Below are 15999 nucleotides of genomic sequence, written 5' to 3' on the forward strand. Positions count from 1 at the left end.
CCCCTACAGTTACTTGTGCAACACCATATCTGTTAATAGTCACTTTGTTATGGATTGTGCTCAATATAATGATAAACGCACAGAGCTGTTCACATTACTTTCCGCATGCTCTAAAGAATTTGCTACTCTGTTCGATAGATAAACTCAACTACATTCTGGGAGGCGATAATCCACACTGTGTACAAGTAGGCAAATATATCCACGATTGTTTATACCGTAGAACCAATAGTGTAAATAACATGCTAGACCCCTTATGTTGATGTATTCATATCTATACAAAATGTAGATATCTATATGTGTTTAGTTGTACTGTTTAGTAGTTGTTATACATGTAGACCTTACGAAAGTTGCTGTACTTTTGTAGTGTCAATAAAGATTGTTTATGATACCTGTTCCTTGATAAGGATGTCGGTACGATGAGCCACGGCCAGTTTATCCCGTAGTGGCGCTCCGCTCCTGATCGACCGAGGTCTCACCAACGATGCCATGCTGTTCTGGAACTGGAATACAAACACCGTCAGTTCAAACCCTCCATATTTCTGTTTCTAATCATGTTTTATTTTGGAAATTCTCTAGATGACTCTTAGTGATCATGCCAATTCTACTGTCCCTTGGTTGTTTAAAGTCTGTGGATATTCTGGTTAATAATATCATGTGATTATGATAACAACCAGCAATGTGCATATGCCTAAATGCCACAAAGGTACCAGTATCTACCAATTAAAAAAAGTTATTCTGCTCATTTCAAGATAGAAGGTATTTCTTTTTTTTTCTCCCTTTTTTTAGCTTGACAGACAATAGGACATTAACGCAGTGGATACATTTTATCATTATCAAGTCATAGCACCATACATAAAGTGTTTTAACAATGACAATCAATAAATGGCGGCTACAAATTCCTGTATGTTTGCCCTATGTGCACTGCATATTATTAGTTAGACCCTTTTGTGTTCCTTTGTGACATCTAAGCATACTAGCAATGTTTCTACGACTTACACATGACAATATCTAATCTCCCAGAAGATCCTACGGTGGCATAAGATACATGCAGTATCATAAAGCTGGCTCAGGAGCGTAACCTTCAGTTGGTCAATGAGTTCCTTGGCCGGCTAAACTCCTTGACCAGATTTATGATACAAAAGTTATGCTACCATACTACTGCTTTAAGATTATGACAATTCAAGATGCATGATCTTTACAGTATTTTAATAGGGCATGACAAAACTGATCATCTCCATTTTTACCAACGAAGCCTTAACAATCATTCACATCATGATCATTACATGGTACACACTATAATCAAAGACGATTCAGTCTCTATACAACATGATAAGATTCATAGATCACTCAAGGAGCGATCGACCAGAGTCAGGTTATCCCAAAGATAAGTAGCAAAGGGAATAAAACTTTTAAAAGATATTTTGAAACGATCTGTAGCACATTATCTGAATCAAAATTATCATTCCCCAGTTTCCTAATTAGCAATATTCTTCGATAGAAAATTGGTAGGCTATCATAGAAACCACAGAGTAAGAATAATTAGATCAATCGTTTAACTATGTTTTGTTGATTTCATGGTGCCAAGGAGGCTAGAATATAGATTTTGACTTTTTCGTTGTGGCACTCGTGTGTGTTTTGAATATGGAGGGGAGCTGAGCGTCTCAAGTTGCTGTAGCAACGAGTCAGGCGCGGCGCGCTTTTCTGACCACTATCAGACAAACAGCAAGTTAAGAGGTTGTGAGGCAGTCTGTAACTTTTCATCGTACTCAAGACTTCTTTACGTACTCTACTCTACTCTACTTCTTACCTTCCAGACTCGGTCACGCAAGCAAGTAACTTTTTCTTCCGATTTTCTTGGCCTTGTCACCCTGGCATCATGACCCTGGATGACCCCGCACTTCTCAGAAACGCAACTTTACTTATTTACAGGACACAAACCTAGATGTGAAGATTTAAACATAATTCCATAACAGAAATAAATAAAGTAATTTATTTTAAGCTCAACTTTTTTTAAATATTTGTACAAAAAGATGTGTTATTACGCCTTATGACGATGGTGTCTGTAGAGCGTTTTGCTGCGTTTAGTCTCGTAGAATCTCGCCAATTGGGAACTAGATATTCTCGCGAGACCCACTGACTTCTACTCCTTGATAGACATTGTAACATTGTACTCACTCAGGAGTTTACGCGTGGTTAAAGTTAGATACGCACAGCGGTTGGCGTTAACTATTTTCATGGACGCATTCAAGTCGACGGGAAAAGCTCATAGAGTCTCTAAACTGATGTACTCTTTAACAATTCACCACAGTTTCCGCCTCGCTGACGTGAACAGACGAACCTCTTTCCAGTACTGGGAGATCCTGGGACGCACAAGCCACTATTATTAAATCCATACCCAGCGAACTATCACACGCTGTTCTGCTACCTTGAACTGTTCTTTTCTTTAATGTATACAAGAGAAAAAAAACTGTTACTGAATACGTGTACCAAATATAGCTCTGTTTCAATAGACTTTCGCTCAGATATTGTGAATTTTGTTGTCACATGGGTCCTGTCCTTGGTACTCACAAGTATCACGAACATTAGGCCTAACGTTGTAACGTTATGAGAGAGGAATGGTTTATTGCCATTGACATTAAAAACTCTTGCAGCACATTTACAAAATGCTGAATTGTCGGTTTTTGTAGTCAGTATTTCATTCTCTAAAAGTTAAGATAATTAAAAGGATCGAATGATAAGATAATATTTACATTGTTTACAATTACAGATCAGTTATTACACAAAGAAACATTCACTTCAGTTCACAAATTACCCGTCCTGGTTCAGGAGCTTTACACAGTACGGTTATGAGCTGTTAGCGAAACGAGCAGTTCTACACCGGAAGTTAGAGAATTTGTCATTGTTTCTTAGTGATCTGTTATGAGTATCACCTCGTCTAGACGGGAGCCAATTACTGAATTTTTCAGAGTTGGCGAGAGTTCGTGCGAACCCTAGGCATAGATTGTCCCTTCTACAGTCCAGTCGACAAAGACCCGAAGTGTCCAGTGCACTGATATATCTTGATTGAAGTGGTGTTGTGCTTTATTCACATCCTTTGATGTCGGGAACTCAACTATGCTGGGAGAATGCTCGTGAGGGAGTGTGTGTATGTGTGTGCGTATGTGTGTTGGGAGCTAGATTTAGCGCATTATGTGACAGTGGCAAGAAAAGAGGTCACAGGTAGACCAAGCAGCTCGGATAGATGGAGATAGAAAAATACTTTATCCTGATTGCTGACAAGTACATGTTGTATATGTATGTAAGACCCTACAATAAAAATGTATAAAGAAACAACAGTACACACATGTTTGTACCATAGCTATTGTATTATTCAATCTGAAGACTTCAAAGACAAAAGGCAATGTACAAACTGTAAAAACAGGGCTTTAGGGCTTAAACCTTTACTAATGGTCATTCCAGACTTCTGAATATAACATCGGGATACAATTCATTGTCCAATATGAACACTTGTAACATGAGATTTGAAAATTTTCAGTAACTGCACAATGTAGGATACCAAGTTGCCCTTCCCCATTCGTGTATGTGTACAAGTAACATTAGCATTAGAAAAAAAGAGTACATACAGGTAAAGGGCTATATTGTTGGCTGGCCACTCCTGACATAGATAAGTGCTTGAACAAAAAAGATGGAGCCCCAACAGTAAGACTTAACCAACCAACTTCACTTTTAATTTCATTCAATATCCTTCTGTCAATGCTGAAATTTCACAATGAAATGTTGCAGCTACATAACAATGTGAAGTTAGCAAGCACTAGAAGTCCCCTTCCATTTCTGTACAACCTTGATACATTTCAAATGAAAATGTTGACAATCCTGCTTCCACAATACCATTATGACATAGCAAACATACATTTGTATGAGGGGTGATCAGTAAGTTTTTGACCTAACCTAATAAAGCGCACAATTCAACACAACTCATAGTTACTATTACATGTACCTCCATGGTAACCGGTCGTTTCGTTACATCGCCTTTTCGTTACAGTCGATTCGTTACATCACGAAGTCATTTCGTTACACGTGGCAAGGTCATTTCGTTACACTTGATTATTATCCTATCTTGGTCGCATGTTAAACGCTATAAGTGTTTTCCTGTTATCTTTTTCAGGTTGATCTTCCTTGGTTGACATTAGAGACGTGACTGGACACACAATTTTACGTTTGGTTTTGGTTACATGTTTGTTTTTTATCGTTCGGTTTTGTTCCGTTCCGTGATACCAATAGACACATATCATTCATCCCTAACACGTCCCTGTTTCTCATATCGTAAGTTATCGCCGCCCATCGGACCGTCAGAAGCCCACGAAAGTGCGTGCCCGCCGATCTAACAACAATAGGTTATTTGAACACACAACACCTGCCGAAAGAAAGAAAAAGAATTGAATTTTGAGTCCCGGCTTTTTGTTACGACGCAAAGTAATTGTAAGAAGTACTATAACGGCCTGAATTTAATCTGTAACGAAATGACTTCATGATGTAACGAAATGACTTCATGATGTAACGAAATGACTCCATGATGTAACGAAATGACGTGTAACGAAAAGACGATGTAACGAAACGACCTGTATTCACCTCCATGAATGTCATTTTTTCACTAGCTGTGTAGGACATGTTCCTTATGCCATGAAATATAAGAAGACATTGTCAAAATGTTTGATGAGGATTGCCTTCTTATCTCAAATAGAAAGTAGTACAAGTAGGTATCTGACTTTCAGCAGACCCACACACCTTAGGTCAATTATCTATGTTAAGATTTTTCCCGACATTACTGGGTGTCGCCTGCAAATAATGATCACAATGATTTGAATTTTGATAAAAGGCATCATCCACATAATTATGCCCGCCACTTAATAATCACCCCTTGTACATGACTTGTAATGTTACATCCTTATTTCTCACTCTGTACAACCCGACTTGAACTTACTACACATAACAAATCTGATCACTTTCTCGTCCCTACCCTCGTGTCAATCTGCCAATAGGTCTTCATATCATGGAAAAGTATTGAGAGCTGGGGTAGAGGCTTATGTATAAGATATCTCATTCATCCAATAAAAGATGTACTTGTCTGTAGCTTCTGTCTGTACAATAAAGCTGTTCTAGACCAAGGCCCACTTTACAGTCTTGCTTTTTTTACCCGTAGTACTACACACCATAGGTCACTTTTTCTTTTAGACTACAGCCATCTTAGTGTAAAGAGAATTGTAGTGAGGTCTACTGTAGAAGTCTACTACAATCTTCCAGCCTGTAGTATTACACTTCTGAGTGACTTTGTTCTGTGTGTAACACCAGTTCACCTTTATCCGTAGGGTGACCTATATCCGTTGCTTTTGAAAAACGGGTAGTTAGGGGTATCAAGTCGACGGATGACAGTTTCAAACTACAATATTTGAACATATTACAACTTGAAACCACCGTCCATTGACTTGATATCCCTTTATACCGTGTGGGTAAACACAACGAATATAGGTTACCCTGCGGATAAAGGTGAACTAGCGTTAAAGTAAAACTGAAGAAGACTACAATTGACAGGTTTGATCTGATGTTCCAGTGAAATGCGTATTCTATTGGAGTCATATGTGGTCATTTACAAGTTACCACTGCAAATCAGAGCTGTCAAGAAACTTTAAATGTCTTTTTACTGATTTATAAATAAAAATGCAGCACTGAAGCTTTAGGACCAGCAAGAACATCTTATTGGTCTGAATACTGATTTATAGCTTTTTCTATAGTGGTACAAATGTAATAATTAAAAAATGCAATTGGGGAAGGGATCTTTTATAGTAGGTATGCTATTTTAATCAGAAAACATGGATTTGGAAACGAACATTTTAAACACTTATTTATCATACACACTGATTTGCACCAATAAGTACCTCAAGCTTATTTTCACATTCTTCTGTACAACATTTCACACATCATAATGGAAATCCGCAACTGGACAAATTCTTGAACTACTATCATAAGCAACATCCCAAAAGATCAAATACAGTAATCTCAACAACAGAGCAAAGATTTGTACAAGAATACATGCCAAAGATTAAAAAAGAAACAGCTCTTTCTGCAAAATTTGCTATCGAGTCACATATCAAGAAATATATAAAGTTATTCATTTCATTTCCAAAAAAGAGAGCACCACATCCTTAAGGCGGATTTTTGTTGTATACATGTATATGAAACTAAGATATTCAACAATCATGTCAATCATGCAGAGATTAATGCAGGAGAACTACTGTATCAATATGGCAACAGGACAAAGGTTCATGTAAAAATTTGCTATCAGCCGAAAGGAAACTTTTAAAACATTTTGTCCTAGCTGGGATCTGAAGCTACAAAGTTGTCCCGGTGGACTGCTGAATACCGGAGGGTACCTCTGTGTTTTCAGATGAAGACACATCATCATTTTGCCAGGTCCTGGATTGATTCAAACTAGGAGTTACAAAAATCTGGGGAACAAGCAGGTTGTCCTAAGGGACACCGAACGAAAGTGCAAAGAAACCAGCTCGTAATCTACCCAGCAGGGCCACTTTTACAATTATGACTGTCGCCTCACAAAGAGAGTTGGGAATAACAATATCTTAAACTTTCACATCATTTCTGTGTAAATCAATGATTACATGTAATTTTTACATTTGTGTCATCTTTCACAGAAAGGCTTAAAAGGACCAATCCAATTCTAGTTCAATGTTCCTATATCTTATGTCTAATAAAAATATGTATGGGCTGTCCCATGAACCATTTTGATGATTGTTTGCTTACTTGCTTAAGTAGCAATTTGATATCCATGTACATTTTGCATATGAATAAGCTTTGTATGTGAAAAAAAAATCAAGATCATATTTCAATAACTAGAGTAAATAAATATTGGTAAAACATTTCAACAGCATATATTATCATGAAAAAAAGTGAAAAGTCCACAGCGGACTTCCCTTTTATAATAGTTTTGAATATCATACAGCAAAATTTGATACATGAATGGTATCTAGTTATCAATTATGTCTCTAACTTACTCATGTAACAAAATCCATGTAACAGGACTGGTGATTTGACACTGCTATTCAGGTACATGTAAGTCAGGTGTTCCCAAAACATGGAACGCTAGTTCACCTTTATCCATTGAGGTTACCTAGTATTTGTAGTATTTAAAAACGGGGTAATAACAGATATATTCAAATGTAATGTCAGAAATCCTGCCAGAATTGTAAACTGAAGAGCCTAAAGTGTCCAGGTCACTGTCTGAAAAGCTTCGATGCATTTTGAGATGAGGAGGTAAAAAATATTCCATCCCGTGTTGGAAGGTCTGAGCGAATCATGGGAAAACTACATTGTTGTATGCTGGGATATAAAACAAATGCTTCCACCTCAACCCAATTTTTTTGAAAAGACATTAAAATATCTTTTGCTTTTGCTGACTGGACTGAGGTTCTGATCAAGCATAATAAAACAATGTTTTGTCACTGCTTTCTCTTAGGTATGAATGTGCTTCATCTTAGATATGAATGCAGCAATTCGACATCACTCCCCTTCATGTCCAGTGTTCGTATTTTACATGAAGATGTCAAAGTTGGAAGTGGAGGAAAAATGCAAGACATTTTACAGAATGTTGCACTACAACCTTATTACTTGTATTGGAATACCTGTAAACAAGACTTTAATGTCCTAATGAATAGTGCACAACTACTGAGGCAACATTATTCTATTACCAAAATGCTACTGCTCACGGCATGTTACTTAACGGTCATTTTGTCATAATTACTTTTGCTTAGACATTCTTATACAAAAGCACTCTCTTCAAGCCAAAAAAGGAACAATAGCTGCTGTTTAAAAGATTATTAGTGGCACGATAATCATGACAAATCTTTCCATAGATAAAGGCTACATTCATATGAAACATGGCAGTTCTCAATGTGATGGACAGTGCTTTCAAGTTGCAATATTTTCATATCAGCAGGACGAGAGAGAAAATATGACTGTATGGCATAAGTGACAATGTGGCAATCCATAATATTGACATATAACAAACAAATATAATGGTTTAGTCTCTTGCTAGATTAGTGTCAATTGACTTTTACCAAAAAAGTCCAGGAATACAAGTGAACTAGCGTTACACACCAGCCTACAGAAGCCTTCTAGCTATACATTGTTGACACCAAAGCAGGAAGGCCTTCAGGGCTGGTTATCTACTAATGCTCTTGTACAGGATGATGCCCAGGGCTGCCACCACTGCAGCTCCTACTGATGCCTTCAGCCAGAACTGGGAGTTCTTACTCTGCATGTTCTTCAGGTGCCTGTTGTGGGAGAGAAAAAACACGGTCAGTCTACATGTCTGGCTTTAATACTACTTTCAGAACGTAAAAGCCGATGTTAATTCCATTACATAAATTTAGATGACATCTGTACACAAATGCATTTCTAGCCATTTCCAACAAAAAATAGTTTTTAACCACACTGTAAATCATACAAAGTGGCTGCCAGTTGATTCCTAATAAAATTGAATTGAAATTGAATCAAATAAATATTGAAAAATAGATGCTAATGCCATAGAATGACAAAGTCAATGCCAAGTTCAAATTAAATGTGAAAGAACGCAAATGGAGAATATACTGTTCAGTATACTGTACTGTGTATACCAGTAGTCCTTTGTTTAACCTTCCTGACCACTTAGATTTTATAATAAAGGCAACTTTTCATGGCCAAACTTTTCTATTTGCACACTCGCATCAGTTTTGGGATTCCTGAAGGATGTCATTCATATATAAGTGGAATCAACATGGCTGTAAATACTGTATATCTAATGAGGATACTCCAATATCACTTGGTGGCAATTTCTCCAAAACATGGCCAAAATACTGACAATGAGTCTTATATATACACTGACTGGTAGCTCCTTAATCAACAAGTTTGGAATTTAGACCACAGAAATTGAATAAAAATCTGTGATGATTGGAACACTATGCTGAAATTTTTTTGCACAACCAGTGCCATCTACACTATGGTAACTTAAAGTCATAATGCTTTCTTTGATATGATGGGATTTGGTCCAATATTAAGCATGGAGAGAGTTTCAAACGATGGGACACCCCAGACTTCTGTAAAACAAGTGAGGACTTTGCTTTGGGGTATGTTTATCATACACATGTACAGTAGGCTTTTCAATTTACGTTTTGCTTTCCTTTCAAGGAAAGGTTTTAGTGTCCAACAATTTTGGGTTGAAGTATGCCAACATATCATAAATAGAAATTAACTTAACATCACTAAGTACACATACAAATGTACTAGTAACACCATCACATAGACAAGTGAGCGCACATGAAATGTCATGCTGCAAAAAGAATGTCACATACCTGAATGGGTGAAAAATAAGAAGTGTTAAAGACAACAAAAACAATAGCCTTGCAATAATGCAGTCAAATATTGCTGAAAAAAGCAACAAAATCAGTTTCTTTAGTTGGCTGCTGAGTAAAAAAGAAAGTGGCTGGTTGTGGCAGTGAATTATGCCTAGTGAAATGTTTGGTTGGCTGAAAGCTTCAGGAAAGTGGGAACAACATGGACATGCAGACAGACATCCCAATGTTTGGAAGGAGGCCAGTGCAACACTGTAGATTCTTTCTATTCTGTCAGTAAATGTCAATAATGTAAGTCTGAAAATCTGAACTATACTACGAGGTAAAAACAGATTTTGTATATGGAGACAAGTTTTTTTTCCCCTCAGTTATAAGCAAAAGTATTGTTATACATGTACTACAATTTCATGGAACTAGAGGTATGTTATCTTTTTTTTACTTTTGGGTATGCAGGAAAATGAATTGCTTGAAGAATGGTTAAAATACAATGTCCATGTATATTTGTAAATAAGAATGATGTAAGTGGCTTGGTGAAATGGTACAACACACAAGTCATGTAGGAGTGAAGTTAGCGACTGACCTATCTGGAAACCACGGGTTGCCCTTGCCTCCCTCCCCATCTAGGAAGCTTTTGAATATGACATGCCCCACGCACGCACAGACAAGATGCAAGGGAAAGAAAAACAGACAGAAAGGAACAGGATCAGGCTACAGACTATATAAGACAGTGATATAATTATATATACTGTCATCACACTGTTCCATCACTTGTTTCCACCCCCATGACCCACTCTCCCCTCTAGTCATCTTTAACTTATGACAATCTTATGCTATCAAAAAAGGAAGTAAGTCTACCAAGCCACATGCAAAAATTGCAGACTTATTAACAATAATGAAAAATCTAAAAGGAAAATTTCTTGATATAGAAACTTGCTGGCGGCAAGAAGGGGGATGATACTGACATGTCAGCAAAAGTTTGGAAAAATCTTCTGGCCCTGAATGAAGTTTGCTGCAGGTTCATCGGGGGGCTAGACAAATGATGGAACGGTGTGTGGTAAGAGACAGAGAGAAGTTGGTAGGAGGCAGAACCTGTGTATTATGGGGGTGAGAAGAGAATGGCGCACGACGTTGTAGGCCTTTTGGCACCAGCAAGTTGCACACTTGTCACACGAACACAAGCATTGCAACAGCCAGTGGCTGAAATAGAACGGTGTCCCGTCAGAAATCTCATCAACAAAATGGCCTGGCCTACAATTGTCTGTCACCCTGGTGATCTCATCCTAGCCTTCCATGCTGCTTACTCTATACTATCCACTAGGGGTGGGTACGGGTACAGAAACTTCAAGTACAGGTCTAGTTCAGACCTGAACATGATTGTCTGTGAAAACTTGTGAATGGGCAATACTCAAAACAATGGTCCATTTTGGTACAAAGGAATCTGTTGGGTGGAATATCCCACTAACTCCCTCTGTTAACTTACACCAAGTTTGATTGTAGAAAGTTGGTAGAAACGACTATAAACTCTATTTCAGTCTTGTTATTATTTTCTTAAACAGGCAAGCATTAAAACGTGTGAAAGGCTGCTGATATAATCTGTTCATTTTCTGGTCAGTCCAAAATCTGGTCCACTGATTTTTCAGGTCCAGTGTTTTTTTAAGAGTCCAACAAGAAAAAAATGGTATGTGCTGGTACGATGTACTGGTACCCACCCCTACAAACCACCATTCAGAAATAGTCAGAGATACTTAGATGAGTATTCCAAGCATTTGAATACATGGACTAACCTCAAAATACATGCACATGATGGATTCAATTGTAAGGAAAGTAGTTGAGGTGTTATAAAAATGCTCCGAAATGATGCTTTGTCATAAGATTACTTAAGAATAAAATCTTGGCAATGGGAAGGAAAGAGTGGATCTCCACACAGGTGAATCCAATGTCAACTATGCCAGGGTAGATCTTCAATAAAACCTTAATAGTCCTTTGCACCACTATTTTGCATTTACAGAATACATTCTTGTAACATGCTGTCATTCTGTTACACTGGAAACTTTACACCACAATTGTAGTCCATTTTATTTTCAAGGAAGTTAAACAAAAATAATTACCAGGCCTTCATGAGTGGCTTAGAAAAAGCTAAAGGCAGTTTATTGAAGGGTCACCTTGGCATGTATGTAAGGGGACATGATGTATATGAACTAGTCAGGTGATCTACAACCTATGCCATGCAGTCTGGCCATGCTGGAGCACTGCAAGCAGACATGCAAACAGTCATGCAGCTTCGGTTAGTTTGGAAAACAAGTCCTGGAATATAAAAACTGTGCCACGCCACTACCACCGCTATCACCAAGGCTACCACTGTGGAGGATATGTTTGCACACAGACAAACACGGCGCTACTGTATGGTACATACGCATGCCTGTGAACAGAGAGAAAGGCTTGGTCACTAAAACTGTGGTCTGCATAGTGCTACTTCAACTACATGTATGCCTGTTGTGGACATGTAATACATAATATCACGTCCAGCAACATTTGGCAACAATTTCTTGTATCAAGCTAAGGGCACAACCCGCTGTACGTGCAAATACATGCTGTCTATGTGCCAAAATGTGGGCAATCTTTTTGGATCTGTAAGTGGTAAGTACCGCCGTACGAACTTGTAGGGAATCCAACAAATTTTGGAGCATGCAGACACGCTGTAGAAATTAACGTGCAGGCAAAACTCGGTTGCCATGTTGATGTACTCCCTCCCTGCTCTTGCCAGTCGTTCCCCATGTTTTCAGAAATACGTGGCGGACGTGGCCTTTCAAAGAAATGTACAGCCAAATTGCAAGTACGGCAGGTTGTGCCCTTAGCTTAACATGATCGACAACCCATTGAAGTTTTAAAATTTTCATTTTGCAATTTGGGGTATCAATGTTGAAGGTCAATGCAATTGACATGTGTAGCCACAAGTATTAAAGGTGCAGTATTGTCTAAACGTCTCAACAAAATCCTGATATTTCTCTATCCTCATTATGATCTTGTAAACTATTATAGCATTTTCCTGCTGTCATTATATGGACAATTTTACTTTGCCATCCCTTATTTCAAATGGCTCTGTCTATTTTGATCTCACGAAGTAAAAGTGGATTGTGCTTTCCAACTAGATTTGGTAAAGGCGGTATTTTTTCAAGTGTATAATAGTCTTGAAAAAGACATAAGCTGTTGTAGAGAAATTGGCAGTGCGTAAAGTAGTGGTAGTATCTGATATTTGATGTTACTGCTGCATGGGTCATTGACACAGTGGTGTGCAGCAGGAGACTAGTCTTCAAACAGCTCTGTCCAAACATGCATAAAGTACTTTATATATAGTACAATGTCGCAAATCAACATTTTACAGAAATGTTTTTTATGAAAGCAATTTGGTAAAATTGTGGCTTTATTACACAACCTACAATCTGGTTTCCAGATTATACAATTCATATTCTCGGATATTATAAACCTGTAACACCAGCTGTAACCAAAAGAGCTTGGAAAGCACAAGCTGCTTTTATGTAGAGATAACATAATAAAATCACAAAGAGACAACATGTAACTATCATGAAGATTATAACATTGGTGAACACATACAGCATCTAGTGGCTGCTTCAAAGCAGTGACAATTCACATGCAGTTGTCGTCTCTGACACTAGGTGTCTCCCATGCACTATGAGGTGCAGTCCAAGCATTGCCACACCAACAGTACTTACGGGTAGTTGGCCAGAGTGGCCAGCTTCATGTAGACGTCCCTGTTGACCGTGACCTTGGTGGTGAAGCCCTGCGGTGGAGGCAGTTTGTACTTCTTACAGAACTCCTCAGGTTGGATGGGATGGTCCTGAGTTACCCCTGCCTGGTCAGCCTTGGCTCCAACTAACAAGCACGGCACCTTACTGTCTATAAAGTGTTGCTGTGGAAAACATAGTAAACATGTCAGAAAAACACACACTACAATTAATCTAGTCCGTCGTCTTCTCAAGCTCAACCCAAGTGTCAAATATCATCACAATCCATTCAGAGATTCTTAGGTTATGCTTACTGCAATATGCAGGAACACAAACATGCCCCAAACAATACCTCCATTTCAATGAGGTAACAATACTCAATTTCCATGGTGGTCAAGTTTAATGAAACCATCTACTCTATGCCTATCAGGGCTCGAAATACTTTTTTTCTGCATACCCTACTGGTGTAGGTAACATTGAAAATTACCCGCACTAGACAAATTTACCTGCACCACTTTGAATTTCAGAATTATGAATCATACTAAAATTGTTCAGGAACCATGTATTGCTATTTTTTCTTTCATACTTTATCAATGCAGCTAATAACAATCCGTACACACCTAGATCATAGGACATTTATGTATAAGCCAGTGCAAGTTAGGTGCAGGCAGACACCAGAAATACCTGCACAGCTCCAATTTTATCTACACTAACTGATGGCAGTGCACATGCATGTGGTATTTCGAGCCCTGCCTATACAGGTGTACATTACCTTGTACATTCTGGCACAGTATTCAAAGGTCCTCGGGTCGGTGACATCATAAAGTAAACAGGCCACATCACAGTCCATGTCCTCTGGAGTCAGGATGTCAGAAATCCCCACGTCTATCTCATGGAGCTGGAAACGGGGAAACTGTCATGTCAGTCATGGGTTTTTACTGCTTTTCTCACTACAACAGTACATTGAAATACACATTCTGAAAGATTTGGTTTTGAAAGTCTGCAACACATACATGTATGCACAACAAATAAACATAAGGCTACTGATTTAGCTATATGGATGACATATGCATCTTCTGGGCACTGCAAAGTTGAAGCAGGTGCGCGAAGAAGAAAAAGTTTGGCCCTACCAAGTTGTCTATATTACAAAAACTATTCAGTGGTACTACCCTTATTTTCATCAATTTCCTTCCTTTTGTTGTTTCACATTTCAGATTTTCATTTGGAAAACTTCCCTCAGGACTTGAAATACATTTTGTGCAAGGATTAAATTTAGAACAAAATCAATACATCTTATAACATTATAATCTATTTTTAACTCTTTTGTTTGCAATTTATAGCATGTACTTGCTCATTTACAGAATGGTCACAATTTGGTATTTTTTGGAAATGGATGCAAATTGATGCCCTCACTTTCCTCCTACTTGTATGTGATATGTCAATCATTATGCAATAAATCAAATGCTTTCATATCATCTGTTCAGTAACAGAACTAGTAATGATGACACGTACCAGTAAGTACTTGTCCTGTCCGTACACCTGTGTCAGGTTGATGGTATACCTGGACAGGTGTTCCTTTGCCAGCCTGGACTGCCACTGGTGGGAGAGATAAACAATCAATTATCACAGCACACAGGGTTGGGATGGGTACTTGTTCTGTTCTTCCGATAATGTCCATCTGCTGAAGAGTCGGCAATTATTGACATGTTTTTGGCTAATACGAAACAGAGGTTTGCCAGGCCTCCGCCTGGGTGATTTATGGTGAATCACTAACTCCAGACAGAATGGTTTGTTCCAACGCACACCGCACCATCGCACATGTGGGGGTTCTTTAACGTGCCTGGGTTGTGGCTCTCCCCATACACGGGACCTCCATTTAGCGTCCTATCCGAGGGACGGCCCTAGCCGAAGCTAGGTACTCATTTTTCACCTAAGTAAAGTGAGGAAAGTCTTGTAAAGTGCGTTTCCCAAGGGCATAAGATCGGTGACACGGCAGCCAGATTCGAACTCAAGACCTCTCATTCTCAAGTTTTTGGTGGAGGGTGGGTCTCTAACACAGGGGTGGGCAGCACTCGGTAAGTGTAAGCACCACGCTTGCAAGCAGCTCTGTCCAGCAGGTCAAAGCTGGTGAGACTGCATACCTTAATGTCCTTCCTGACACACTCCAGCCAAAATTTCCTCAGTCTACCATGTGAGTGTGAGTTAGTGACCATAGCCTGTTAACTGCAATTTGGTGACTTAAGCCTTGATTAATTCTCTTCCTGCAGTTTACTAAAATGACCACTAGGTGGCACAGTGTGTACTTGATGGCAGACCCTTACCTCAGAGTTCCTTCCCAGATGCCCCTGTAGGAAGGCAGTTTTGCCGGCACCCTTGGGTCCGATGACGTTACACTGGAACACGCTCCTCATCGTCTGTTTCTTCTGCAGGTCTGCTCTCTTCTCCCGCGTCACTAGAACAGGACCAATCACTCCAGTGTTAAGGACTCTCTTAGGACTAGTATAATACTCATAGCTTCCTGCAAGTTGAAAATCTCTATGGTAGACACTTGTTGAAGCTTTTTACTTACTCTCCACATCAATGAAGCAAGCAGGTCCTGACTGCCATGTTGGTGTCCTAGATTTGCATCTTAAGGAACTGTAGCTCATGCATACACAACATTTTCAAATTTCATTGGCAAGCTTTTAACATTATGTATTCTTCTGGTATTCTCCTCTGCACACAATTAAAGAGATTACTTTGAAAGAAGATCTCTAAATGTCTGATAATGAAATTTCAACTTTGATTCAGAATATTATATCTACAACAGTGTGGTTACATCATTTATGTTTCAATGACATTTCTATGCATTCTTA

The 15999-nt window shown here is 38.7% G+C and overlaps 2 protein-coding genes and 1 long non-coding RNA gene across 6 annotated transcripts in view; all 3 read right to left on the reverse strand.

Moving 5' to 3' along the window:
* Positions 1–503, reverse strand: part of LOC118428709 — a 37214-nt gene extending 36711 nt beyond the window's left edge. For both annotated transcript variants that reach the window (XM_035838852.1, XM_035838850.1), the window contains exon 1: positions 390–503. In XM_035838852.1, coding sequence (XP_035694745.1) covers positions 390–488 — 99 coding nt within the window. In that variant the 5' untranslated portion in view covers positions 489–503. The remainder of the gene's footprint in view (positions 1–389) is intronic.
* A 2849-nt stretch (positions 504–3352) lies between these two features.
* LOC118428711 lies at positions 3353–5343 on the reverse strand. The gene is made up of 2 exons (XR_004832664.1): positions 4630–5343; positions 3353–3997 (listed from the first exon to the last, which is right to left on the reverse strand). It is a non-coding gene; the product is annotated as an uncharacterized LOC118428711 (long non-coding RNA).
* Positions 5344–5831: 488 nt separating this feature from the next.
* LOC118428710 (mitochondrial Rho GTPase 1-A-like) overlaps positions 5832–15999 on the reverse strand; it is a 28302-nt gene continuing 18134 nt past the window's right edge. Inside the window, exons 17-23 of one of the 3 annotated variants that reach the window (XM_035838853.1) lie at positions 15466–15596; positions 14657–14740; positions 13917–14042; positions 13133–13329; positions 11815–11820; positions 10491–10598; positions 5832–8345 (exon numbers count right to left, since the gene is read on the reverse strand). In XM_035838853.1, coding sequence (XP_035694746.1) covers positions 8234–8345; positions 10491–10598; positions 11815–11820; positions 13133–13329; positions 13917–14042; positions 14657–14740; positions 15466–15596 — 764 coding nt within the window. In that variant the 3' untranslated portion in view covers positions 5832–8233. The remainder of the gene's footprint in view (positions 8346–10490; positions 10599–11814; positions 11821–13132; positions 13330–13916; positions 14043–14656; positions 14741–15465; positions 15597–15999) is intronic. The other 2 variants (XM_035838854.1, XM_035838855.1) reach the window with 2 other exon arrangements.

The sequence above is a fragment of the Branchiostoma floridae genome, chromosome 13, assembly GCF_000003815.2.
Source record: "Branchiostoma floridae strain S238N-H82 chromosome 13, Bfl_VNyyK, whole genome shotgun sequence".
NCBI lineage: Eukaryota > Metazoa > Chordata > Leptocardii > Amphioxiformes > Branchiostomatidae > Branchiostoma > Branchiostoma floridae.